General features: G+C 41.6%; 1 protein-coding gene across 1 annotated transcript in view; it reads right to left on the bottom strand.

Annotated features, from left to right (window-relative positions):
* LOC137881140 (contactin-1a-like) overlaps nucleotides 1–26060 on the bottom strand; it is a 62400-nt gene that overhangs the window by 9605 nt on the left and 26735 nt on the right. Inside the window, exons 2-15 of the mRNA XM_068722922.1 lie at nucleotides 19778–19914; nucleotides 17857–17895; nucleotides 10429–10555; nucleotides 9466–9644; nucleotides 8983–9078; nucleotides 7701–7907; nucleotides 6051–6150; nucleotides 5363–5544; nucleotides 4924–5048; nucleotides 4305–4422; nucleotides 3839–3986; nucleotides 2774–2901; nucleotides 1900–2072; nucleotides 925–1048 (exon numbers count right to left, since the gene is read on the bottom strand). Of these exons, the coding sequence (XP_068579023.1) occupies nucleotides 925–1048; nucleotides 1900–2072; nucleotides 2774–2901; nucleotides 3839–3986; nucleotides 4305–4422; nucleotides 4924–5048; nucleotides 5363–5544; nucleotides 6051–6150; nucleotides 7701–7907; nucleotides 8983–9078; nucleotides 9466–9644; nucleotides 10429–10555; nucleotides 17857–17895; nucleotides 19778–19832 (1801 nt within the window). The 5' untranslated portion in view covers nucleotides 19833–19914. The remainder of the gene's footprint in view (nucleotides 1–924; nucleotides 1049–1899; nucleotides 2073–2773; nucleotides 2902–3838; nucleotides 3987–4304; nucleotides 4423–4923; nucleotides 5049–5362; nucleotides 5545–6050; nucleotides 6151–7700; nucleotides 7908–8982; nucleotides 9079–9465; nucleotides 9645–10428; nucleotides 10556–17856; nucleotides 17896–19777; nucleotides 19915–26060) is intronic.

A 26060-nucleotide genomic window follows, 5' to 3' on the forward strand; every position in this document is an offset into this window, starting at 1 on the left:
GAAAACAAGCTGATGAATCATCCAGGAGGTGAAATATAGTAAGTGACAGACGGCGCACTGCGGAAGAGTGGCGGTGTTCATTTTGTGCGTGTTGATATCTGTATGTGGCTGGAAGAACAAGTGCTGAAATCAGCAGCTCTCCGTATCAAAATATTGTGGTGAAAGATAGAAATCTATGATGTCCTACACACTTTAGTCATCAAATACTTAGTACATGACATTACACAACTAACAACCACAAACATAGTCGTTGCTGTGCTGTCAACAGCTCTCAGGCTACCCTATAAAAGCGCCACTTTGTTCAGTTATAATGAAGACAAGTGGAGGCTGACACTCTATTCAAAACACTGCATAATGATACAGAAGCATTGCTTGTCAGTTGAACTAAATCTGCAACTGTTTCTAATTAGTCAACCACAGCAACAGCTTATCAAATAAACTACATGTATATACTTTGCCTGGCTGGAGGCACAGAGTCTTTCTCTTTTGCTGTCCTTTTTTTACACGTAGGGTTTGACAACAAGGAGTTGGGGAACATTTTAATGAGTAGTTTAGAAATATGTCTGAGGTACTGTGAAATTCTTTTGTCTTGTGTTCAGTTTAAAACAATAAAGCTCCTGAAAACTTAGCTTTAAATCTTAAGTATTTCTCTACAACATTAAATATTCACAAAAAAACATCTTAATAGTTTAACACTAACAACTGCTTCATCAGGACTGTGTGGGCTCAGCTTAATCAGATTTGAATGACAGTACAACAGTGAAGAAGAGCACAACCAAAACACAAAATACAGAAATCTGTCATGTCAAATAACTAAAACTGTTAGAAATTTGACAGAGACTAGTGTGTTCATGTTGGATGTTTGAGACATTTTTTATACATGACTGCATGTGTAATTGTGCAATTGTGCCACTCATGACTCACCCCTGACGACCAGGTTGGCAGAGGCGGTAACATTGTCAATGGGGGTCTGCGCGGTGCAGGTGTAGCGTCCAGAATGCTTCAGCTGGAGGTTCTTAATCAGTAGCTCGCCGTTTGAGCTTCCATTCTGCAATAAACAACACAACAGTTAATTTAGGAGAAAGCAAAACTTCATAGATCACGAGGCAAAGCCTTCCCACTGTGTTCTTGTCAGAGCAAATTTATAACGTTAGATATTTTTTCCCTCTGCCTGAAACTTATCTTGAAATATGGAAAAGGAGATATTATTTCAAACACTAACGTAATTCTGCAAGACCAGAAAGACTGAGTTCTCCAACTTGAACGTGAACTGGACATGGGCATCACCTCTGCTCCTATGAAGAAATGTCAACCTGCACACAGTGTTTGCACTCTAAAAACATCTTCTTAAAAAAAAATCTTGACTGCATAGAACTTGCAGCTCGAGACTCAAATATGCTTTGCTAATATCACACAAACAGTATTAAGTAGAACTGGACCACATTTTTACGAGGGGAAAATCCTCCTTGTGTACAAAAATGTGGTATCATCAATCACAATCATAATAGTGTTTGCCTAGTGGGCAGAGTGGCAAATGAGAAATGCTAACCGCTAAGTGATGGTTAGAGCTGCACGAAGAGAGAGAGTAGGTCATGTCAACAATAATGGATGTTAGCGGAAATTGCTATTAAATTGATATACAATGCATTATTCCTCTCAAGAAGGAATGTGAAATGGCTTTTAGAGTCATATTCATTTAAAGCAGGCTGTACTTTTCCATTTCAGGTATTCCAATAAAAAAATACTACAGACATCAACCCGACCTGAATTATGATTAGACTGGATGAACTCCCAACTAGAGCTGAGATTTGCCAGAGGGGGCAACGTTAGGGCTATCAAGCTAAACTTTGACGTTTCATTTCCCTTTAAAATACTTCATTAACCAACATGTTGTCTCACCAGGGTGCGTTCATAATGGAGACTGTTCTTGTGTAGGTCAATGACTCGGCCATCCACGGACCAGATGAAGGTGATGTCCAGGGATTGGTCATGTGACGCGGCGCACTGCATCCTGGTGTTCTCACCCACTTTAACGTCAGCATTGGACGGTGCCAAGGTGATCTTTGTGGACTCTGAGGAGAAACACAGGAGGACGAGGGAATCAGTGACGATGAGAAAGAGATCAGTCCATCCGCTGAAACATCGTCATTTAGTTTATTACAAATGTGACGTTATGGATGAAAATAACAGATAAATGACTTCAATGAAAAAGGGGATCTTGAGCAGTCACATGGTGGACAGCTCAATGGTAAAGCATATGGCGTTAACGTGAAATAGCTAGAATTCTTCAATGTGCACAAATGTCCAGAAGAGGGCAGAAAAGAGCTTTACATCCAGAACCACATGAGAGCAACTGTAAAAAACATTTGACAGCTGAGATTGCATGTTTGAAGCAAAAAAACTCATATCAATGTTATTATTCGCTATTCAATCAAACTATCTCAACAGGTCCACAACTCAAGTCCTCTCCTCATTCCTCATTGCACTGTGTGTCTCATCACATCGGATCCAAAGCAATCCCGTCTCGCCTTCTGTCCTTGGAGAATGACTGAATATCCACCAGAAGCCCGCATACTGTCACTCTGCTCAGAGGGATAATACTTCAACGGCAGACATTTGGAGGTCGGGACTTTAGTAGTGGGACTGAGAGTGACGGAAATGATTGGCAGCGAAGGCTGACATCAGTCAAAGCAACACAAACTGTCCTGGATTACAAAAAAAAGAGGTATGAAGAGAGTTATCAATTAAGCATTGTTCATTAGCTGGAACTTGCCTGTAACCACCAGAGAGCCCGTACTGTTAGCCTTGCCCCGGTCGTTCTCGGCGAAGCAGGTGTACCTGCCTTCATCTGTTCGCGTCACGTTGAGGATCTCCAGGCTCCCATCCTCCCAGATGAACACCCTAAAGAGAAACCAGAATTAATTTCTTCCACACTGACAAGAAAGAGCTATGCGATATGAAATATTCAGCACGATATGAAGGTCAAAATTCTGCCGTATGTTATTCCATAGATATGTGGATAATGATAAATGATTAAAGTACTCTGAATGTTCGCCGGTTCCCTAATGGGATATATGTTTTTACAAGAAATACAAGTACGTCAACTTGAAACTATTCAGTAAGATTCAACATTGAATTGCGCTAAAAGCGAGGCGACAATGTTTGATTCATTTTCATCTGCATATTTCATATTCATGCATGACAAATAGCATCGTGCCAGATGCCCGTCACTACTCCACACCACGACAGCCACCATAGAGGTTGTTATGAAGCATATGCTGCATAGTAATTTGGCCACTGCTCCTCCTCTATGTGAGTCCCCACTGGGGTGCATGGGGGTGTGTGTAGGTTGGGGGGAAGGGTTGGGTGGCTTAGAGCTCTCAGATTAGGCTTGTTTTGTCAGTGAGGTGGACATGACAGAGCTTTACCCATCCAGTCTGTCCACGGTGATGAGCTTGAGAATGAGTTTAATGTCAACTACTGACAGACAGCAGAGCAGTGCACAGCAACCACTGACAAACAACAACACTTAAGATTTTCTGGCGCAAAGTAAATTTAGGAGATCTAGAGCTTATTTAGATCCCCCCCAAAAAACACTAAACTGTATGTGTCAAGCCCTTCTAGTGTAGTGAGACATCACATTCTCAGTTACTCGTCCTCGTGTTAATATGACCCAGATGCGTCTCTCAGTCAGAGAAAGGTGGATGAATATTTGCATTAAAAGCTACAGTAGAAAGGAAAATTCATGATAAACCAGCCTCTCTAGATGAATACATATCCACACAATATTTACAGATCAGAAGAAGGAAGTGTGCCATTTTGTTAGGAGACTGCTCACCTGGTGGAGTTGTAGAGCAGCTCGGTGTCTTTGCTCCAGGAGAAGACGGGCTTTGGAGCCGCTTTGGGTCGACATTCGATCACCACCCGGCCGTTTTTAGCTACCAGGACTCTCTTCACAGGGTTGTGTTCAAACGTGGGAGCACAGGCTGAGGAGGGACAGTTTGGATTATTCATCACAAACATAGCAGAATATGCATTGACCGCAGAAATGCAGAAACGTATGGTCCATTTTACATTGATAAAAATGTGTAGTGTGCTGATCTATGATACTTTGGATGACCAAAGTCAATTTCTAGACAACATTCTCAAGTTATGTTTTATTCCGCTGTGTAATAGTTGTTTTTCTGTATAAAATCTGACGTTGCACTCCATAAATCCTAATGAGCTCCAATTAGCCAGCTTGAAACTTGCCCTTTAAATCTCTAATGCAGCCGAAATGTGACTGTAGCCAAAGTGTGACTCACCATACACACGCAGTTCAGCATTGGCATATATGACTCCGTGGTGATTCTCTGCAATGCACTGGTACATCCCTGAATCATCAAACGACAAGCTGCTGAACCTCATCTCTTTCCTGTGAGACTGTGGAAAATAACAGGAGTGTGACGTTAAAATATCATCATATCTACATTTCACCACATCCATACAGTTTCAATTCTATTAGTAAGAAAATGATTGAAATCATTGTTGACATCCACAGAGGTACAGAAGACAATTAGTTTATTTGACTGGGAGAGGATTTCATTAATACATAATGATTTATCTAGCCGCATATATCAAACAACCTCCCCCACTCTGCTGCCACTAATTGTTACTCTCTTGGGTTTTTCAGGCCTGATGACAGGTGTTTCTATGGTGGGTTACACAACCCATGCTGGCACACACTCAATACCAACAGGTACTTTCTCCTGACATGATGTGTACCCACAGTGCCAGCTTCCTGTCACTGCTGTGCTTCTGTAACAACCCTGGGATGCACACTGTGCACCTCACAGTGATGCTAAGAGGGGCTCTGCTAATATTACAGCTAGAGCTAAATTAAGGTTTATGACACAAGACGTATATTATTAGTTTGAATTTTACCGGTTGTCCATTTTTCAGCCAGTGGATGCGTGGCTCAGGTATGCCGCTGGCTATGCAGGACATAGTGTAATCCCTGCTGAGGTCCTTCTCCGTGCTGCTGATGTGCTCCACCCACTCAGGAAAAGCTACAAATGAGCAAAATCAGAGGTACAGTGTTTGGAAAAAAAAAATCTAAGCAAACTACAAAAGCTGCTGAATAATATGCGATATGATACTTCAGGTATAACAGTAGGTGTTAGATCTAAAGAAAGAAAAACATGAGAAATTATACTAGGCATTGGAAAGAACTAAGGGCTGGTACATTTACCCCACGCAGCAGTGTCCAGAAGATAACAAATACAGCTGATAAAGAATAAGCCTTACATTTGATGAATGAGTGTATTCCCTGTTATACATTTTATAAGAAGAAGGCTGACATGTCTAACAACACACTTCTTACCTTCTACAGACACACGAGCGGCGTGGTAGTCCTTCCCTCTCGAGTTCACCGCCTCACACTGATAGCTGCCCGCGTCTTCAAACTGCACACTGTACAGGTGCAGATGAGCCCCCGCCATCCGCACCTCGTGATTGGGAGGAAGCTGTCCGTCTAACTTCTTCCAGCGGATCTCGGGGACAGGACTGGGAAGGGCAGAGATAGAGAGAGAGAGAGAGAGAGAGAGAGAGAGAGATGAAAATAATACACAAGGCAGGCAGGCAGGCTTCAACTTGTAATGCATCACTGCACTCAAGTCCTCGTCTTTCTGAAACATGCTATATGAATGATTTAGCTCAGAGAATAGGCAGTGAATCTAAGGCAATCTAAGCCACAGTAAACAACATTTTACTGGGCATTAAGGGTGAACCATTGAGAGACTGATACATCATCCCTATATTTAAACGTTTTTGATAATCAATATATATGTAGTGATATGCTGCATCATTTCAATTAACTTAATGCCACAATAATAACAAAGAGAAACCTTTCCTCATTTAATTACTGAGTGAACATAAAAAACCTCTGAAACTTTAACTATATTAATTTAAATTCTCCTTTGAGATCCATTTTATAACACTTGGAATTTAGAAGAGACTCACTGGCTGATACCAGATGTTCACAGATGTAAGCAATGAACTCTCACACTTACTTCCCCAGAGCGAAGCATTCCAAGGTGATGTTCTGCCCCACCAGGGCAGTGGTATCTGGGAACTTGACTTTGAGGTCAGCAGGGTATTTCCTGATGGGACCTAAAAGGAATAAGAACAAGCCAGAATCATGACTCTGGAGATAAGACACTTTCCAGATGCTAAGCCTGTAACAAATAGAGGTCCCAAATGATTTTGTGATGATTTGAACCATTGTGTGATTCAAGGGTTTGCTTAAAAGCCTCTTCTTTCATTATTTCAGTGGGTCAAATGAAACAAAAGATACTTCTTTGTAAATGTTCTTTACTCAGATGTCCCACTAAAGCGCACACACAAAAAGCATTACATAACAAGGTTTTTTAGGTTAGCAACACAATGTGTTTTTTGTACAATATTTGGGTTATGACGTTTACATGGAACATGAGAGACCGGTTTATTTGCCTCCCTGTATTCCTGTTTTTCTCAGGACGTTGTAACGGCTCATTTCAACAGGGTTTTGTATCTTGCAGCCTAAGTCAGAGGAGTTTGTACTTTTAGAAGGAAACCCGTAAACTTGATTTCATCTCGGGGTTGTCAGGATCAAGATTTTGTGTGTGGATCTAGCTGTGCCTTTGATTTCTAAACACCTCAGCCTCTCTGTCTTGTCTGTACTAACAGATTCACCTCAGCAGGTGAGAATGAAGACACAGTTAAGTTCATACACAGCACCAGAGCATTTACCGGTCTGATGGTTTGAATTTTTGTCATCAGCATTAAGACAGACAGCAGGATACAGGTACAACAATAAAAATGTATCCGTTCCGGTGTCATACTACCACTTTTATTTCTAAATGATCATTTTTTGTTTTAAGAACAAACTACTAACTACTAACATGCGTTTAATGAAACACCTGCCCACACTGCAGAGACTGATTGGATCCATGGATAAGGTGTTAACATGCTGAAGTATCCAGGTTTCAATCAGGGTACTTCAGGTAGCATCCAGGTAGGTTAGGGCTTATCCTGCTTTCTGAAACCAGATTATGGTGTTTACATGCTGAAAACATATGGATTCTTCTCTAACATGCTGGCTCTGTCTCAGAGCAAGTTTGTGCGTGTCAGTTTACCTCTGAGTTAATTTGTTCCTATAAATCTAATTTAAAGAGTCAACAACAGTGGCATGACCTTATCACATTTAAAACGAGCACTGTTGTGATTCAGCGGGGACGCGAGAGAAAAAAAATCAATGTGCTACTTTGCTGCAGCCAGGCGGTAACTTCCTATCTTCAAGCTTATTTTTGAAACTCGTCTTTACACTCACACCTCATTTGGCTGCTAAAAGAGCACAGACTGGATGCTATTTAATTATCGAACACTTTTTAAACATTTCTGGCTGTTATAGAGACACACACATTCAATCGCTCTGTTCTATTGCAAGATTGTATTCAGCTTAAGTGCAAAACATATGTATTGTATTGCATACTGACGTGAGTACAGGACAATTAAACCAACCCAGATTTTGTCATTGGCTTTTATGTGTTTTTTTTAAGATCACTGGCTGTAAAACTGAAGAAACCAGGAATTACAAACAGCTTCAATGTAATCCTAATTTAAAGAAAAGTCAGAAATAAGCAACTGGAATGAAAACGGGAAGCAGAAAGTGAGGTACTAACGCTCAGCCAGAGGTACGAGGGGGATGTAGTTGGAGAAAACGCTCTTGGAAATGGATGTGCTGGACGCAATGCAGGAGTAGTTGCCGCTGTCGGAGGAGTCCACCTTGGAGATATAGAGGTTACCCGTTATCTGGGAGACAAAACGCCTTTTGTCCAGTGGGATGAAGGTGGGGAATTCATTGAGGATCCATCGGAATGACAGCTCATCTGCACAGAAAGAGAAACGACAAAATGGCACCCGTCAATCAAGACCCTGAACACAGCAAAAGCTTTGGAAAGAGCCGAGGGGATTGGATGTGAAACTGGCTCACTATGAATAATGTGAAAACATGCAAATAAAAATAGCACAATTCTTTGGTGCTGAGGGGGATTTATTATTCAAGCATCTATTGACCTTTCAGATGAAATCTTATAATTCTTTTAGCTGAGAGGCATAATAGAGGGAGACTGTGAGCACATTGGCTTGTTGAGGTAATTCTGATGCTGTGGAGAGAGAGTTAACAATGCTTTCAGACTGCTGTGTTTGACAGATTTGCATAAACATGAATATGAAAAATATGTGTACAGCTTTTTGGGTTGATGTCTATGGCTAAATTATCGGCAATTAAAAAGCTTTATATAATGAGGCCACATGCAGACAAATAGAAGGAGGGAAAATAAACAACAACCCTTGTAATGACATTTTAGCTTGAACTAGATATGAGACTGATGAAAACATGTTGAATTCTTTCCATTTGACTTCCATAAGGGAGTAGAACTGAAACCAGCAAGGGGATGACTGCAAACTGAGAAGAAGAAAAAAAGCTTAAAACTCATAATGAGACAGTGACAAAGTCAGTGATTATTATTTTTATACCTTAGAGGACATAAGAAGGGCAATTCAATCCCAAGCCAACAGGGGACAAAATATATACTTTGGTTCATTTCATATAATCGGTTCATCATTCATGAAATCCCCCATGTGCATTAAAAAAAAGCTCACAGTAATGTCTAATGACACTCACACTTTCATTTAAATATATGGGGGATGTATACTCTTCAGTCTCCCTGACTAGCATGGCTATGGACTGCAGCAGCAAGCAGTAAACCCACTCAATCAAGCACAGAATGTGACACACAGAGAGGACCAGAACTCACAACGGGGAACAGTGCTAACTACTGTGCCATCGTCCGTCCACCCACTTCAATCAATCAGATGCTTCGGCTATGTGACGATGGAGGTTGCACACAGACCTGTAGGAACACTTCAGACAGAAGCACACTCAGCTGTCACATGCAGTACCTGGATAATGTGGCGGGGGAGCGCAGAGCAGCACTGCCCCCTGTCCCTCTTTGACGTACACCGACTCCCTCTCCTCCGACGAGAAAAGGTCGAGGTCTGAGAGAGGCAGAGACAAGAATCACTTGTAAGACAGTTTCTGATTCGAGAGCTACTCAGAATCTACTGCCATGCATTCACATTTGAGCATCTCTTGTAGCTCATCTATACAAAACCAACACTAAAGGAGGCTTAAAGTTCAACGACTGATTTTGAATTGAGCTGTAGTATACACACAAAAAAAGTACATTAGTCATGCTGGCATCATAAAGTTAGACCATTCAATAATTGCACTTTCCACACCACTTATGATTTGTCCCAGCTGCCCTTGCAATTTCAGTACGCTTAATAAGCATGAAAGTACAGCTCCAGGGCTCTCTTAGGTCTGTATGGTGCTGTACTGTACATCATCGCAGCCCAAATGGGATTCACATCCGGGTTACTTACATCCGAACTGGACTGAGGCCTCTCGGCTGACGACTGTGCCATAGATGTTGGTAGCCAAACAGAAGTACTGTCCAACATGGTCGGTTTTAATGGGGTTGCTAATGACCAAGTTGCCTCCTACTAAACTGTAGTGTTTGCCTTGTGTATTGAAGTCAATTTCTATGTTTTCCAGCTTCCACCTGCAAGAAAAACAAATTAGGGTCAATAGAGTAGTGCATTGTGAAAGCAGTAAGCTGTAAAGTATGATATGGGAGTATATAACTACATTTGGCCCTTCAAAGCAGGTCGAAAGCTGAACTGAGTCTGCATTACAGTTGCTCTTTCTTGCAATAGACGTCTGCACATACTGTAAGAATTAAGCAAGCTGTTCAATATCAATAACAAATTTCATGTTTTGAAAGGCATAACAGACTGTACTGTAGATGAACCCTCTTAAACACTTTATACCAGCTGTGGTCAAAGCTAATTCCTTCCCCTCTGACATCTAATTCTGGGCTCTCTGACAGTGAAACCGATTTGGAGGATGCCAAGCAATATAATTTACATACATTTACATCTAAATTGAAATGGATCATGCGAAGCGCTTTAAATTTTGAGTTGCAAAATGAGGTTGCGACACGGTGGCAGTGCTGTTAGTGCAGCTGCTGCAGGAACAACATCCTGTTTGTTATTCATTTTTTTCTGGCGTGTCATATGTTGGCATAAGTTGTGCCGGTTGTTGAACAACAACACAATGATTTGGGGAAAAAGTATCACACAATCATGCCCTGCCGGATGGTCACACACATATAATTAACCTTTGAGGTGCATCGTGGTTAGGATCAACATCTGTGTGACCTCGCCATTTACAGGCAGGTCCTAAAACAGTCAGAATTCAGCCTGAGAGATGACGAGCGATGGGAGGCACACGGGATGCGCACAGCGGGTAGTAATGAGACTGGGTATAGGGGGAACATATGTTACTTGTATGTGGCAGGTGGATTGGCCCGGGCCCGGCAGCTCATGGTGATTTTTGCCTCGGGCGACTCCTCGGGGTAGATAGTATCCACCGGCTGCTCCTCAAACACCGGCCCGTAACCTGTGGCTTCTTCTGCCGACAACAAACAAACGAGACCGGGTTAAATAACAAGCTGGGTCAGACTTACAAACAGGAAACATCAAGGTGTCAGAGCGCAGCGTCTGTCTGGCACTTCTGGGGCAGCTCCATCAAAAAACGAGACAGCAGGGTTCAGATGTAAGACACAAAAAACCCAAAACATATTGACTAGACTGTGAGATCGGCCCTTTAAGATATTTCAGTCTGGTTTGTGGTTTTCACACACGCCTCTTTTGCTCAGCAGCGAGTTTCAGAGAAATCTTGGTTAGAGCTGAAACTAATCTTATCCTTGATTTCTCTCAAACTGCCTCTTTAAAGTATGATGCACAGTAATAAGCCCCTGCTTTATCCCAAATCACAACATCACACTAATTATGACAGAGCTGTGCTCACTCAGGTGCCAGACCACAGCGAAACATTCATCTGTTGCCAGTGCATATGATATTGTTGCACGCTAATACAAATCCTGGAACTGGAAATGCTATCTTGACTTAGCATAATCCAAAACCCTTTCATACTGCATGTGTCATCCTCAGTGCCGCTGTGAAGCGGTTGCACAGGCAAATCCAGGGAGAAGAAGCTCCTTGATGAAAATGCCTTTTACACCACCAACACACACGTACAATTAGCCCCAATTACTCATTAGAACAGACAGACATCACGGGCAGAAGCATGAATAACTCATAAACACAATGCCAGGCTATGAATAAGCAATGAGGCGAAATGTTCCCAAACGCTGATTATTCTCTCAGATCAAGAGTGTATGTAGGTGACTGCAGGAATACAAATGTGCGGCGCGTGTGAATGTGTGCACGCACACGTGTGTTATTCCCCAGCGTCTCCGAGTTCTAAGGGAGCACAGCTGACACCTCAATGGGGAGAAGCTCGCCCTTTCAGACGGTGATATCCTGCTTCTATTCGATTCCTCTAACCAGGCCTGCATTGGCGCTTAGGAGTCACTACCTCTGAGAATGTCATATTGACTGACGGTGAGCATCCTTTAGAAACCTGAACAAAAGAGCATTTTAACTATTTACTCCCACAAAAACTGGATATGTTTGTGCAAAATAACGAGAGAATAAAGCAATAGTCATATACATTCCAGCAGTGACATTGAGGTACAGTAATCTCTGATACTACGTAGTTAAACATCAGTGAACCAGATGAATATGTATCTGCCTCTGCTGTAGGGAAGCAAAAGGAATTAAAAAATCTTATAATCCTAACCAGTATGAAGACCGACTTGTAACCACACTGGCAAGTTAACCGTTCTCGCACCAGGACGGCCAACCAGAAGGCAGCAATTAAGACGTTAGGAGACAGGATCCCCTCCCACTCACACACTCCAGCAGCCATTGGTGTGTGAATGCTTGACATTGATGCAAATCCCAAGGACTCTGAATCATTGCTGGCTGAGAGAGAATTAAACATACTATTAATGGGGCATTCTGGGGCTGATGGAAGGCAAATTAAGTTTGAAAATATGTCCTGGAAACAAAAGAGAAAGAAGAAAAGAGTGAAGAAGAAAAGAAAAAAACAGAGGAACTGAAAGAAACAGGGATGAGTAGAGTAAAGGGAATATACTACAGTAGTGACCCTATTCTACCGTTGCACTTAGATTGCTCTGCATGAGTGTCTGCTAAATGCTTTGTATGTAAATATGAAATATAAATGTGGGATCGGGTGGAGGATGGGAGCCACAAAGGCTCTGCGGGCAGTGCTGAAATAGCAGTTGGAGTGAAAATCGGAGGGATGAGCACTGGTGCCGCTCCTATCCTTTCCCTGTAATGTGGGCTATGACAGATGGTGAAGGGGAGTGTTGAAGCAGGCCACATAAGGCCCACTTGCCTGGAGACACACACACACACACACACACACACACACAGGCCTCTTACATTCTCTCTGCCCCATTTTACCTTCTCCGTCTATCTGTCTCTAACTCTCTCTGGCTCTGCTGTGTCCTCACTCCATCTCTGTAACCTATATCCTCCTGTCACGCTCTGCTCCTCTTTCTTTACCTTTCTTGGACTTCCTTCTACATCTACTTCCATTCTAAAGGTCTCTCAACTTTCTAGTTAGCCATGGTAGCTATACATGGCTCCAGGGAGGGCAACGTCAGTCGCACGACTGAAATATTCAAACAGTTATTGGATGGGTGGCCAGGAAATCCTACATAGACATTCATGGTCCACTAGAGAATGGATCCTACTGGCTTGACTGGTGACCCTAGAGTCTGGTGCCATCGTAATGTTGTCGTTTTTGTTTTTGAGTGAAAAGCCTCAACTCCTGGATAGCTTTTTATCAATATTTGGTACAGATATTCACGGTGCTCAAAGAATAAACCCTAATGACCATTGAATGGATTGTCTCAAAAATGAGTACAGACATCCATGTCCCCCATTTTTAACATTGGTGAATATTCCAACTACCACCATCATGAGGTCACATTTATATTTTGACCAACCCTGGTGCAAAACTAAAACTTAAAGCCTTAACCCTACATTACGTTTAGAGCTAATTAGAAGATGATAGCATGCCAACATGATAAAGAAAGATGATGAAATTGTCAACATTATACCTGCTAAAAACCAGCATTTCCATTTTGAGCTCAACGCCCCACTGTGCAGCCTCAGAGAGCCCCAAAGCATGTAAACTCTGAGTCTTGTTTTTCTCAAATCATCACTCTTTCTCTCTCGTTCTCCGTCTCTCAAACCCTCCCACCTTCAGTTGACTAGTGTATTCCTGAATAAACTGTTTCCACCCTCATCCTAAACATGCCTGATATGTTTTGTCCAAAACACAGAGAATCTCTTCCCAGCTCTCCAAAGCTACATCGCTCTTTCAATCTCTCTGTTTCTCAGGTTCTCTTTTTCTCTGCATAAAACATTTGTTTGTTTTTTCTTTTTAAAATGACTTGACTGTGGATTCCCCGAGTTGCCCGGTTTAACAAGCAAGTAATTGTTTACGCGCACACACACACACAAACAATCAAAGACAGACAAACAAACTCTCAGGGAAGACCACATCTGTATGAAAAGGGGAAGACAGATACACACACTACTCAGAGACTGTGTCTCCAGGGCTTTCTGTAAGTGATCTTCCTCTGGACAGATTTCATTATAAAACACAGACTCCTATTCAACTAAAGAGCGAGTAAGTTTAGACTCTCATTTGAATTTGAGGTACTGAAAAGGCTGTTATTTTAGGAGCCTGCTATCTTCCCTATCCGTTTCTAATGAGACATCAATTATTCAGGTTTCAGGTATAATTTTATGTGCATGACAAAAAGACTTGAAACAATATAAGACACAAGAACATAAAACAGCAGCAATCATCTGTCCTCTTTGTTTAATTAATTTCTTGTTTAATGTCCTCTGTCAAAATTTCCAGCTGTTTCAAGGGTTGCACTTCCCATTTTGCTAAATAAATGTTTTTGTGTCACATTTATATCGTCACATAATTAATCAAAACCCCAGAGGAACATAATCCTCTAATGAATTTAACTTTACTCACAGCTGTGTGTTTGGGCTACATCTGCTACATGGTTTGTTTGCATGGCCAAGAGTGTCCAAGTGGGACAGATAACATATTGTTTCCTGGAGGCACCAAAAGCACAATGTAGCACTAATTACCCACAAGCCCTTGAGCCACATAATGAGGCACGGTGGCCAACAAAATTGTCCCTTGGGTAGAAATCCACTCTTTAAATTTCATATGTTGAATGAATAGTATTTCTGTTTCACTGCCAGCAAAACTATTTTACAGAGGTGTGGACATGAGAGTGCGTGGTGCCAGCTGTGCAATCACAACTGCTGTCAAAACAAATTATTCTCTGAAAGGTATTAAAACAGGACATGTGAGAGGGTGAACTTCAATCCAGATGTTTCACAAGCCATAACACATTAATCTTAAACAAAGTCTGCTATAATAAATTGATGACTGGGGTTTTAAAAGCGTATTAAAATAACTTCATCCACTTCTCAGGTGTTCAACATATTTATTCACTCATACTTTCAACAGAGCTGCAGCTCACGATGTAGGGCTGTCGCAACCAGAGCAATTCTTAGTCATACCAGTTTCTCCACAGAGAATCACACAGAAGCACCATTTTATAACTTGTGTAACCAGAGATGTGCTCTTAAGTTTCTTGAAAATAAGTCGTTCAGCATAAAAAACGACTAATTGACTAGAGAGATCTTAGTTGACTAAGACCATAAAGACCATTTAATCGACTACAAAAGGAGCAGCCAAAACCCAAAGATATTCAGTTAACTATCGTGTATGACCAAGGCAAACATCAAATCTTCACATTTCAAAATCTGCAACCAGCACAACCAAAACTACAAATTGTTTGTTATTCTTTTGCTAAATGCAATGATTACTTTGCAAAGTAATCATTGCAAATTACTTTTTGCTGATAAACTGACGGTTGCAGCTATAATGTCACAGAGATATTGGAAACTTTAAATAAACTGCAGGACAGGCACTCAAGCCAAAACACCCACTTTCTCATAGCTCAACGAGGTAATGCCAACGAATTTAGAATATGGAAGTGGTGGAGTCATCCATATGAAAACTGACAGCTGAGAAGTGATTCAAGAAGTCTCTGTTGACATGTTCAAACTATTTAATGCGGTGAAAACTACAAACTTTTTACGGCCATCTTTCAAGGCTGCAGGGGGTGATGGTCGCCTTAACAGCAGATTGATCCGCATTAACATTGCTACGGACTGAATGATAAGCAGTTCACTTGCAAGAACAAAAAAGGGATTTTTCATCTTCTCCCAGCTGGAGGGCCACCTACGCAATGATCTGACCTTCGAGGAGAGTGGGATCGACTGCCTCCTCCTATGGCTACGCTTTCATCTATGTCCAAGTTTGACAAAGCTTTCAACATTTTCAAGCCTAAGCAGCATTTCTCACATTTATTAGTGCTGAGTGACTGTGGTCTAGTGTATCGGACTGATGCGTGTCGCATCAAAAGCATTCAGCAGAGTCCTTGCTGCTTCATGCTGCGTTATTTCTGGAGAGAAAGCGTGGAGGTAATGTCAACATGTCCAGGAGGTGACACTCCATACAGGCACACAAACTGTAAAAGTTATATACGGTCGATGCTTCATAGAGCAGAAAAGATAGTGAATGGATAGGAAAAAAAAGAAATGCCTGAATCCCTCACCATTTCAACCTGCATGCAGCATCCCAACGTGTTCCCAAGCAACGAATCAGCAAGCCTTCCTTTTTTTCCAATTTACCCCTCGCTGGCAGTCTGCCTCCACTTTATTTTTCTCCCGGAGAATAACAAACATGGTACAGATTTAATGCAGATACTGAAGTTAACACTGACGGTACAGTAAACGACAAGCTGCTCTGTATTGTAGAAACTCACAATTTATATCTATCAATAGAGACCTGCAGTATTTTTGGAAATGGAGAGAGTGCTACAGCTTTCTGTTGGATTTAAAAAGTTGCACCTTTGAAAATCACACTTGCGCTTGGATTCCGTTTGCCAACATTTTGGGAAATGCATTTATTCACTTTCTTGCAGGGTGCTCGATGAAAAGATTGATGTAGACTATTTATAGACTATTTCTTGGCTGGGCAGTGACTTCCTGGAGTCTGTGCTGGTTGCCTGGAAACCTCTCAGCGACTGTGCCCCACCAAGAAACAGTCTGGCACATATCCCACTGTAAAACCTCACAATGTCAGTTATACACTTTGGTTTTTGTACAGATTAAACAAACGAGACATACCATGTTAATTGTTGTGCTCTATGTGCTGGTTTTGTTACCTGTGAACAGAGCCAGGCTAGCTATATCCCTATTTTCAGTCTACATTTGAAGCTAATCGGCTGCTGGCTGTAGCTTCGTATGACAGCCGACATGAAACATAAAGCAGCAGGCATCAAAGTGGTACCTTCTCAACTAACTCTTGAAAATTAGGCAAATTAGTTTTGTTCCCAAAACATTGAACTATCCCTATAAACAGTTCTTAGTTTGTCACGTAATATTTAAGGATTATCTGCAACGATGGATGGGTTGTATATAAAAAGGGTTAAACAATCTTAAAAATAACAGTAAGTAATACAATGAAATATATGTAGACACACAGATTTCACACTGCCATCCATCATACCAATATCATACCAATAATCGTCACCGATATAACACCCCCACACCCCCCTTACACAATGAGGCATGGAAGCTCTAAGACAGTCTCTAGTTCTAATGATCCTACATTCATTTGCGCAGAGAAGTCTCATGTCATCTCCATTAGGATTTATGTGCATCTGCAAGTAGGAGAATCCCAGAAATAGCTGCAGTTGAAAGAAACATGACCTCCAGATAGATTTTCATTAGTCCTGTCCTATTGTGGACCATGACAAAGGGAGCCGTCTGTCACTGCCCGTCCCTTAACGCATCCAGACAGGCAGATATTATTGCACTTTTACCACCTCAGGGGCTGCAGTGGGCAGAAGACGGTAGAGCTGCACCCGAAGCCTGTTTGCATCTGACATACTTCTTTTCTTTGGTTTTCATTGTATTTCAGTAATTGAGTAAAACAACAGTACAAAAGCTGAATGGCGTGTTTGACGTACTATTTCTCTTATTTTTCATGAAAATGTTTATTTTTTGAACGGGTATTCAGAGGGTTGTATTTCACATGAAAAGACATGCCATGTGGTTTGGCTTTCTACTAGATTTACACAGAACATTGTGCAAAAACGAAAGCAGCCCCTTTTCTGGACGGTGAGGCGTATCTGTCTTTTTGTAACCATCTGATGGCGTCCATGAAAAAAACAACGAAGTTAAAGGTCAGTGCTGAGTGTTTTTTTTTTTATCAAGAATAAAATTGAATTCAAAACTTAATGCCAGCAACAGCTCTTGTGCAAGCGTTGTTTTGACAGTGTAATGCAGAAAGCTATCACCAGTCACAGGCCTTTCTCAGCTCGAACAGATCTATCACCAACGATAACATTTTGGACACATAAGTATACTTTTCTTTTTTAAGTGCACAAATTTAGCGTGAAAACTTGAAGTAGCATCTTCATTAGACTCACTCACATCAAAGACAACGAGTGGCGGAGTTTCTTGGCTGGACTGATGGTGCTGGCAAGCTCTCTGTACAAACATTCAGCAGAGAGAAATGTCTTCTAAATGTGTGTGTGTGTGTGTGTGTGTGTGTGTGTGTGTGTGTGTGTGTGTCTCAACACTAGCCAAAATCAAGAAGCATCTATTTTCATCATTATTAAGAACTCCATAGTAACCATTATTATTTGGTATTATAATCAGTCTTACCTCCATAAATGCCGGGGACCTCCTCATGCACTGATGCATCTGCAAGAGTTAACAAAGGAAATCATCTCAACATATTGAACCATGATGCTTTAAATATATCACTGCTGATATCCACATTTGAATTACATCCGCATGTGGATTTCTCTCACTTCTCGCAGAATACATGAAAATGGATCAAAACAAATGGTCATTATCAGTCATAAGAGTTTCTTTAGAGAGGTGCGGGTCACAGAATTCCTTTTTGCTGCTGAGAATGTGATGAATAGCTGGAAACCGTGCTTTGCAGTGAAAGACTGCCTAAGACTGAAGGCTATCTCCACTATCTATCCACTACATCCTGCGCTTCACAAATGGTCGAATGGTCATCTATGTACATTTACAGAGGGGAAAAAAACATTATACCAACCTGATGATCAAACAATAATTCTGTTGCATCTTTACACTGCGTGTTGTAGTATAAGCTTTGCTATGAGCCAGCTGATCCATAGAGAATACACACACCTATTCTATACTTTAGTTGTAGGATAGTGTGCGCTTGACTTTTCTGCTGTCGGAGCATATTTACCATTAGCCATCAAACTTTATTCTTGTCGGGGCTAAACAAAAATGTCAAGCCAATGTTCCAGGTATACGACCAGAGTTTGTTGGTTGTCTGCTGTCTGTTTAGATCGAGCAGCCATACAGTGAACTCTATATACTGAGTGCATGTGTGCCGTGCAACCATGTATGTGGTGTTTTTGAGCGTTTTTTTCCGCCCATTTCTTTTTCCGTCAATGAATGTCAGCGCATTTTCAACAGGATATAATAAGCTTTAGCTGCAGTGCTGCCAGAACCTTTGGCGAACTCAGCTACAATTGCCTTACCAAGTAGGAAAAAAAGAGACAGATACATCTCCTCAAAGTCTGTTTGAGTAAGATGTGGAGGGAAACCGGGAGTATTCCCAATCCAAGCTCCCCTCCTTTTTCTTTTTTTGGTTCATGTGAAATCAAATCTGAAACAAGTGAAACGGCCCAAGGCACGGAAACACAGAGGTGGTTGTATTATTTTAGACAGGTCATTTTCAGGCTTGCTGTTTTCTGACCACTTTGCTTTGTTTCCAACACAGCTGACTGCACAGCAGCATCACAACAAGGAATGAAAACCTGCAAACTCCCTTCAAGTCCCACGACTGTCCAGCCTGGCCTATCAGATATACATAAGCTGTAGCTTCTCCAACAATATGAGCTTTTTTTTGTTAAGTTAGCCTTAGCATGTGTATCATATCTTAAGAATATCTAGATCTGATTTATTTAGGTTGCTTTTACACCTGACATTAACACGGATCTTTACTGTAGTCAATGAAATCAGATTTCTATGTTCTCCCCTGTTATCACCTTCAGCATCATTATGTTGACTGTGTTCTTTAAAGCTGACAGTTAGTAGCTTGTTAACACCTTTTCTTTCTTGTGCCCCGTTCATCCTGACAATCCAGTTTTGACGTGCGCGTGTATCAGCTACCTGCCACCTGTGTCATTTTCATGCTTTGTAGCTGGAGCCACAAATCCAAAGTATACGTATGATTCCGTAGCTGCAATATGAGTCTATCAGACACATTGTATTGTAAAAAAACAAAAAAATGACTCAAGTCTTTTTCACCAGCATGGTTTGAAAAGAACATTCTCTGAGAGCACACTGTGAATACTGTTTAACTAATTAACACATTTAATGTATCACTGAAGCCAAGTAATTCCTTTTCTGTGATTTACAAGGTTTTATTTCAACTGTAACTCTGAGCTGGGAAACTGAATGACTCATGGGGTCATGCAATAATTCAATAGCTATATAATACCTGGTTGTAAGTAACAGCAGTGATACCGTATCTCAAAATAAACATTCTGCCGATAAATGTACCTCTTCCCTTTCATCTGAATGTGCTACTGACCTGCAGAGGAGAGAGAAAGGGCCAGGAGATGGAGGAGCAGGGTGAGGTGCAGCATGATGTTGAAGTCAGGACCACCAGGTGGGGTTACAGCTAGAAGCTCAGCTGATGGAACATTAGCAGGACTGCCTGGTTTTCCTCTAGGAGATAAAAGAAAATAGAAAGACAGAGAAATCGTCAAAACGTAGAAAACGTCAGTGATGAATGGCTGGAGTGGCTTCTGTTTCAGCTTCTGTGTGTGTGTGTCTGTGTGTGTGTGTGTGTGTGTGTGTGTGTGTGTGTGTGTGTGTGTGTATGTGTGTGTAGGGTTGCAACTATTACTTTCATAAGTGATTAATCGGTTAATTAATTTAGTAATAAACTGATACATTTTCTATCGTCTATAAATCTATCCAAAAAAGGTTTGAAAGTTCACAGAGCTCAGGGTAATGTATTCAACGCCTTAATCAATTGATATATTATCAGAAATGCTGCTAATTAATGTCTGTGAAAAGTGCAAACTGCTGTGTCGCATCACATGACAAGCGTCAGCAGCCAATCCCTGCCTTCATGTGGATTAGAGGCCAACAGTGTCGCAGCATCTTTACCGTGTCTCTGCTTCCTGTCAGCCCTCAAGGCACACGCTCCGTGATAGGTTGACGTCTGATGATTGACATTTCGACTGTTGCCAGAAAAAAAAACACCTGAGCACTGCGTTAGCTGAGCAGGCACCTCGCTGTTTACTCACTGCCCCCAAGATGACAACACCACACCAAGAACCACCAGTGTAGCACCATGCAGCTCTCAGCCTGACATATGAAAAGCAACAGCTGTCTGACTCTGACAGAGACGGGAGGAAGAATTATAATTTATACATGATGGGTGAGGAAATTTGATTTGAAATAAATGCATTCGCTCTATAAAGTTAACTAACCAAATTCATAATTTTTAACTGGCCAAATTAAACAAACAATTAATCATTATAGCCTTAGAAAGAACTTTAAGGGAAATGAGATTGGCAGCTTGCAGATGACAACAATCAAAGTGTGTGAATTTGTAGCATCATTATCAAATCTTTTGATATTTTAAGAGCTGACAGGGAAACAATGAAGGAAAAAAAATCTCATTTGTGCCATAATTTTTTTGTCAGTGTCAGTCAGTTCTGCTTTAAATGTCTCTTTTATTGCTTGGCAACCTGCACTGTCAAAACTCAGAACCGAATCTAACACCCTCATCTATTCATTTACTGGCCTTACAGTTGTGAGCATCAGTTCAATATTTGTCCATTCATTCCCAGGCCGTGCTGGACTGGTGTGTGTTGATTAGAGTGTAATTGAACATGAGGCAGACACTATTGATTCTTTGTGCACAGCCTGAGGTGTCAGCTGGCGGAGACTCAGAGGTGTGACAGCAGGATTGAGATCTCAGCGCTCACCAGACAAATGGAGTCTTATTACTGAAAACGGATTATGATAGAAGAGAGTTGGTGTAATATTCAGTTTTTTGCACGACACAAACATAACTGCACTGTACGGCTAAACATCCAAACGCATACACACACCGACACGCAGACAAAAATGAATTGAGACAAATGGGCAGAGGCGCTGTACAACTACACCACATGCACAATAAGTTGGACATAATGTCCGAGCTGTACAGCTGCAGGAAAGCAATACAGAGGGGAATTCATCTTCACGCCGGCCTGTATCCTAGCAACGCATTTGAAAAGGAGCAGTTTAGTGTGCTGCGGGGGCCTTTTGTGACCGGCAATGAAACTATGCAAACACTCGTTTTAATCTGGAACAACACTGCTGTTGTGGAACAAAGACGTATATGGTTCTCTGCTCATCTATTACAGACATTCATCTCTTAAACTCAAACAAAGAAGAAGAAATAAGTTTATTAAAACTCACTCACGCATTCCCACTCTCCATGAACCTTTTTCCACCACAATATTGATACTGAAAGTATGAACTCATAAAACATAAATGATCTTAATAGATGCACTTAGGCGATGATGGGAGACGACAAGGAGCCTCATTATAGCGCCACAGTACATAGTGAAAGAACCAATCTCGTCCATCCCATTAAGAACTGTCAGTGAATTGATATACTGTAAAAAACCCTCAGAGCAGTACCACTTAGAAAGGCAGCATGCTCTTATAATCAGTATTAACGGGGCCTCCTACCTCGCCTTCCCTACCTTAGCAGCCTGAATGCACATGATGAGAGCGCTCCAGTCATCACAGTAAATCACAAGGCCTAGACGTGACAGCGCTCAAACAAGGCCATTTCTTCTCCCCCATAAATCACACCCTGGACGTTGCCAGAGCTATTACTGCTTGTGGTTTGATTTTGGTGTTTTTTCTTGTAACCCTTTTTTTTCTCCCCCTTTCCCAGCTTTGCCTTGCTCGCTGAATTTCAATCTCTTTCCCTCTCCTTATACTCCCCTTAGAATACTCAGCCTCATTGCTCTGAAATCAGAAATCATATTACACTGAGTAGAGGCTGCTGGGGGCAGATTCTTACTGCTGCACTTCAATGGCCAATACTGTCATTTATGCTTTTATCTTGACCCCATAATCCCCTCAGGGCACCGCAGGATAAGTGAAACCCCTCCCCTTTTTCTCCGCTTGGTTCGATGTGTGCTGCATAATCAAGTGGGTAACTTTATGAACATGTCTTCCTCTATCAGCTTTTGGCAGATCCAGTGTTGTGGGGGAGGAGAGGCGTAAAGGATAGGCTGGGGGAGAGAATGAGGGAGAGGTCAGAGTGGTAGACTTCAAAAACAAGACGTTGCTCCAACGACCCCGCCCCCCTACCACCACCACCACCGTCATTCCTTACACACACAAACACAATCGCCCCCCCCCCAACATCATCACCATCAGTCATTAACCACAGATTTGCACTAATCCTGCAATGGGGAAGCCAAGATGGGGTTAACGCTGGATTGGTCTTAATCAGTTGGAGATGAGAAGATGAGCGCTGCTTAACACACAGCGTCAACTACTGAGGCATCCAAGTCTTGTCTGAATTCCACAAGGATGCAAACATCTCTAGCAGTCGAGGCTCAAAGAGCCTCTTTGCTGCTCTTCTGTTTTATATCATTGTAAACTGAACATCTTCATGATTTCAAGACTTTTTAACGATTAATCGAGGAAAATAACAGGGAGATAATTCAATAATGTGTTTCTTCTTTTGAGAGTTTGAGTTTGCAGTGGGGCTGGGAAATATTGTTTTGTTCATCATTTATTTTCCATTGTTATTCAATCAAGTCAATTTGTCAATTTGTGGTTATTTTCTATGTAATAACATGAATTGCAGTGTTTCCCCACATAATTAGAACGTATTAGTTGTCGTAGCTGGGGGATTTGGTGGCATCTTGTGGTTGCTAATTGCAACCAACTCAATACCCCTCTGCTCACGTCTCCCTTTATAAGACTGTGGTGACGTGAGCCATCAAGAGCAAAACCGTGTTAAAGCCGTTTGCCTCACTCAGAGGCCTTCCTTACACCCTACTTCAGGAGCAACGGTAGTCAGATAGCGGCTGGAGGTATTGCGCTTTTGAAGATGGCAGCTCTTGTTATGTTACCGCATTGTCAGGATCGTGTCGGAGAACTACGGTGGCCTTCAGGTAAAGTAAAAATGCCAAAAGCTGTCGCTAGAGCCAGTGTTTGGTTCAGTGTTTGTTCTGGACTACTGCAGAAACACGGCGGTGCAACATGGCGGTGGACCCGCTCTGTATGTACACATGAAGGGCTCATTCTTAGCTAACGAAAACACTCTTAGTTTCAGATGATTGTACACTCTTGAAAACATTGTTGTGAATTTTTTATACATCCCCGAAAAGCTACACACTAGCCTTTAAAGTTTCTTGGTTTTCTGTTTTGCTAATATGCCTCTGGTCCAGACTGTCTTTGCACCTCCTCAAGACGTGCCCTTTTGACTCTTTGAACATTAATATTCATCCGGATTTAGAGACAAAACATTCAGCGTCAGAGTTTAAAATCTAATATTAACGTTAATCCACTTGGACGAGCAGTTGATATTGACTAGCAGCTAAGTACGGCACGGTTACCTTGCCAACCTAGCTGTGTTCTAGCGTTAACTCAAAGCTATCCTTTAGGCTCCTTACATGCTTGCTTATAACTTATTTAAAGAGTTTGGTCAGCGAAATTGACAGTGTTGCGTTAGATAGACTAATTTATCAGAGTTACCTTGAATGCATCAGTTTTGGACAAATTTGTGCACAGAGGTGTGTTTGACGCCAACCATTCGTGAACTCTGCATTGATTCTGTTCAGGAATTTGGCCGGCCGTCTACTCTGCGGGGAACAAGAGAAGCCCGTTACTGCAGTGTGGCTTGGGCTGTTGCCTCAATGGAGTCAATAAGCAGCGCCCTCAGCCTTTTGTGTGTGTTTTATCACCCCGCCTCTGGGAAGCATATTATTGCTTGGGCTGAGGAAAGAAATGTGGAATCTAATGTGAATAAGGTCTCTGATGACTACTGGAAACTCTAAAATCACACATCCAGCAGATAAGATTCAATGTCATCACCAAGCGCTACAGGGAAAAACAAGCGAGACAGGGAGTACAACCAGATTAAATGAAGATGAAAGAGTGAGACATTGGGTCTGATATCATCTTCGAGAGGCAGCAGTGACTCATTACCGTTCAATGTTTTTTTTTAAGCTTTATTTATCCCAAGCCTGCTGAGAACAGTTGCTGTTTTTCTGATATACATTCATGATACTGCACACAAACATGCCCCACAGCTGCCCGATACAACACCTTCTACTGAGAGTCCACTGAAGCACCAGGGAATTTGATCATTTCATTTTACCATCAAGAATTCAGATATTAAGCTCATTCGAAACCAGTTAGCCACAAGAACAACAACTTCTATATTTAGTGTCACTAACTATACTCTACTTGTTCGACATATTTCTACGTGACATATTCTGCTTGGTGGTAAAAGCCAAAGTGTTCAAAATGCTAACTTTACAAATTTACTTTGACATGCTGTTATTTCAAATGGAAATAGAAGACCGCACACATCATATCACATCTGATGAGATCAGACACCTGATACGACTACATACTGTGTTTGAGCACGAATCCCAGAATGAAACAAAAGCTGTGACCCTTCAATTTTCATGCTGAATCAGTGATATTTTAACCCAAAGCAGCAGTGATACACTTATGCTTACTTATAAATTATTCATGACAAAATCATTGATTTTGATTCAGAAATGTGCCACAGACAGCCAGTGTGTCACTTCAACCTCAGCTCAGAGCGATGCACTCCTTCTATACTGTATCTGTGTGCGAAACAAGACTGGACTGTGCTACAGACAAACAGGTTTATATCTCCCAGAAGACCAACAGAATGATTCAATCAAATAACGCTATCCAAGCATATTACACAGAGGATAATAGCAGTAACCCCAAGACACACATAACAACACCTGCAGGAAAGAAATAGGCTGTCTGTGCTTTGTGCTCCACAGGTTCACTGTTGCTAAGCAGGAACCAATTCAGCATTTAATAGAAAAGAATTACAAATTTTTCAGTTCGTAACTGTTTCATTTCTTCTGCAGTCAGAACTCACTCTTCATCTTTTCCTTTTAGCAAGAGCCATCTTTTACCAGCGGAAATCCAGTTCATCTTATTCTCTTAAATGAGAAACTGTCCAATAATTCAGTATTATTCATTGATTTAAAAAAAAAAAAAAAAGAAGGTACAATTTGATCTAACATGGATTAATTGTGAATCTCAAGAACACCTAAACCTACACTGCCATGTAATGGAAGTCCCCTGCAACACATATTTTGTGTCAACCATTTTTTGGTACAACTGTGTTAGTGAGGTGTGAATTTAGTCTGTATTCATCTCCAGGCTGTTATTACTTGGTGTGTTGTACTCTATCTCATGCTTTGTTTTTGTCCATCCCATGCAAAAACACCTCAACACCTCCTTAACCCAGAGAACAGGCAGGATGTCTCCGTATGAAGTACAGTATTATTCATGATGTAATCCAGCTGCAGACCATCCAGTCATGGCTCGTTTACCGTGTCAGTCTATCTCACCTCCTTCCCTCTCTCCCTCCCTCGTTCTCTCTCTGTCTCTCACCCAATAGACAAGCTAATGTAAGCTATTTATCCCAACCGCTGCAGTCAACACAATGCCCCCCCCCCCCCGCCCCTCCTCCCTCAGGGCCACACAAGCTCAGCAACCACAGCTGACCTGAATATCAATGACACCAGTCAATCAGTCCATGAAATCTGGAGCTGGACTTCTGTATG

Source organism: Cebidichthys violaceus, unplaced genomic scaffold (genome assembly GCF_023349555.1).
Source record: "Cebidichthys violaceus isolate CVI_PGR_0920_01 unplaced genomic scaffold, fCebVio1.0.p SCAF_3, whole genome shotgun sequence".
Classification (NCBI taxonomy): Eukaryota; Metazoa; Chordata; class Actinopteri; order Perciformes; family Stichaeidae; genus Cebidichthys; species Cebidichthys violaceus.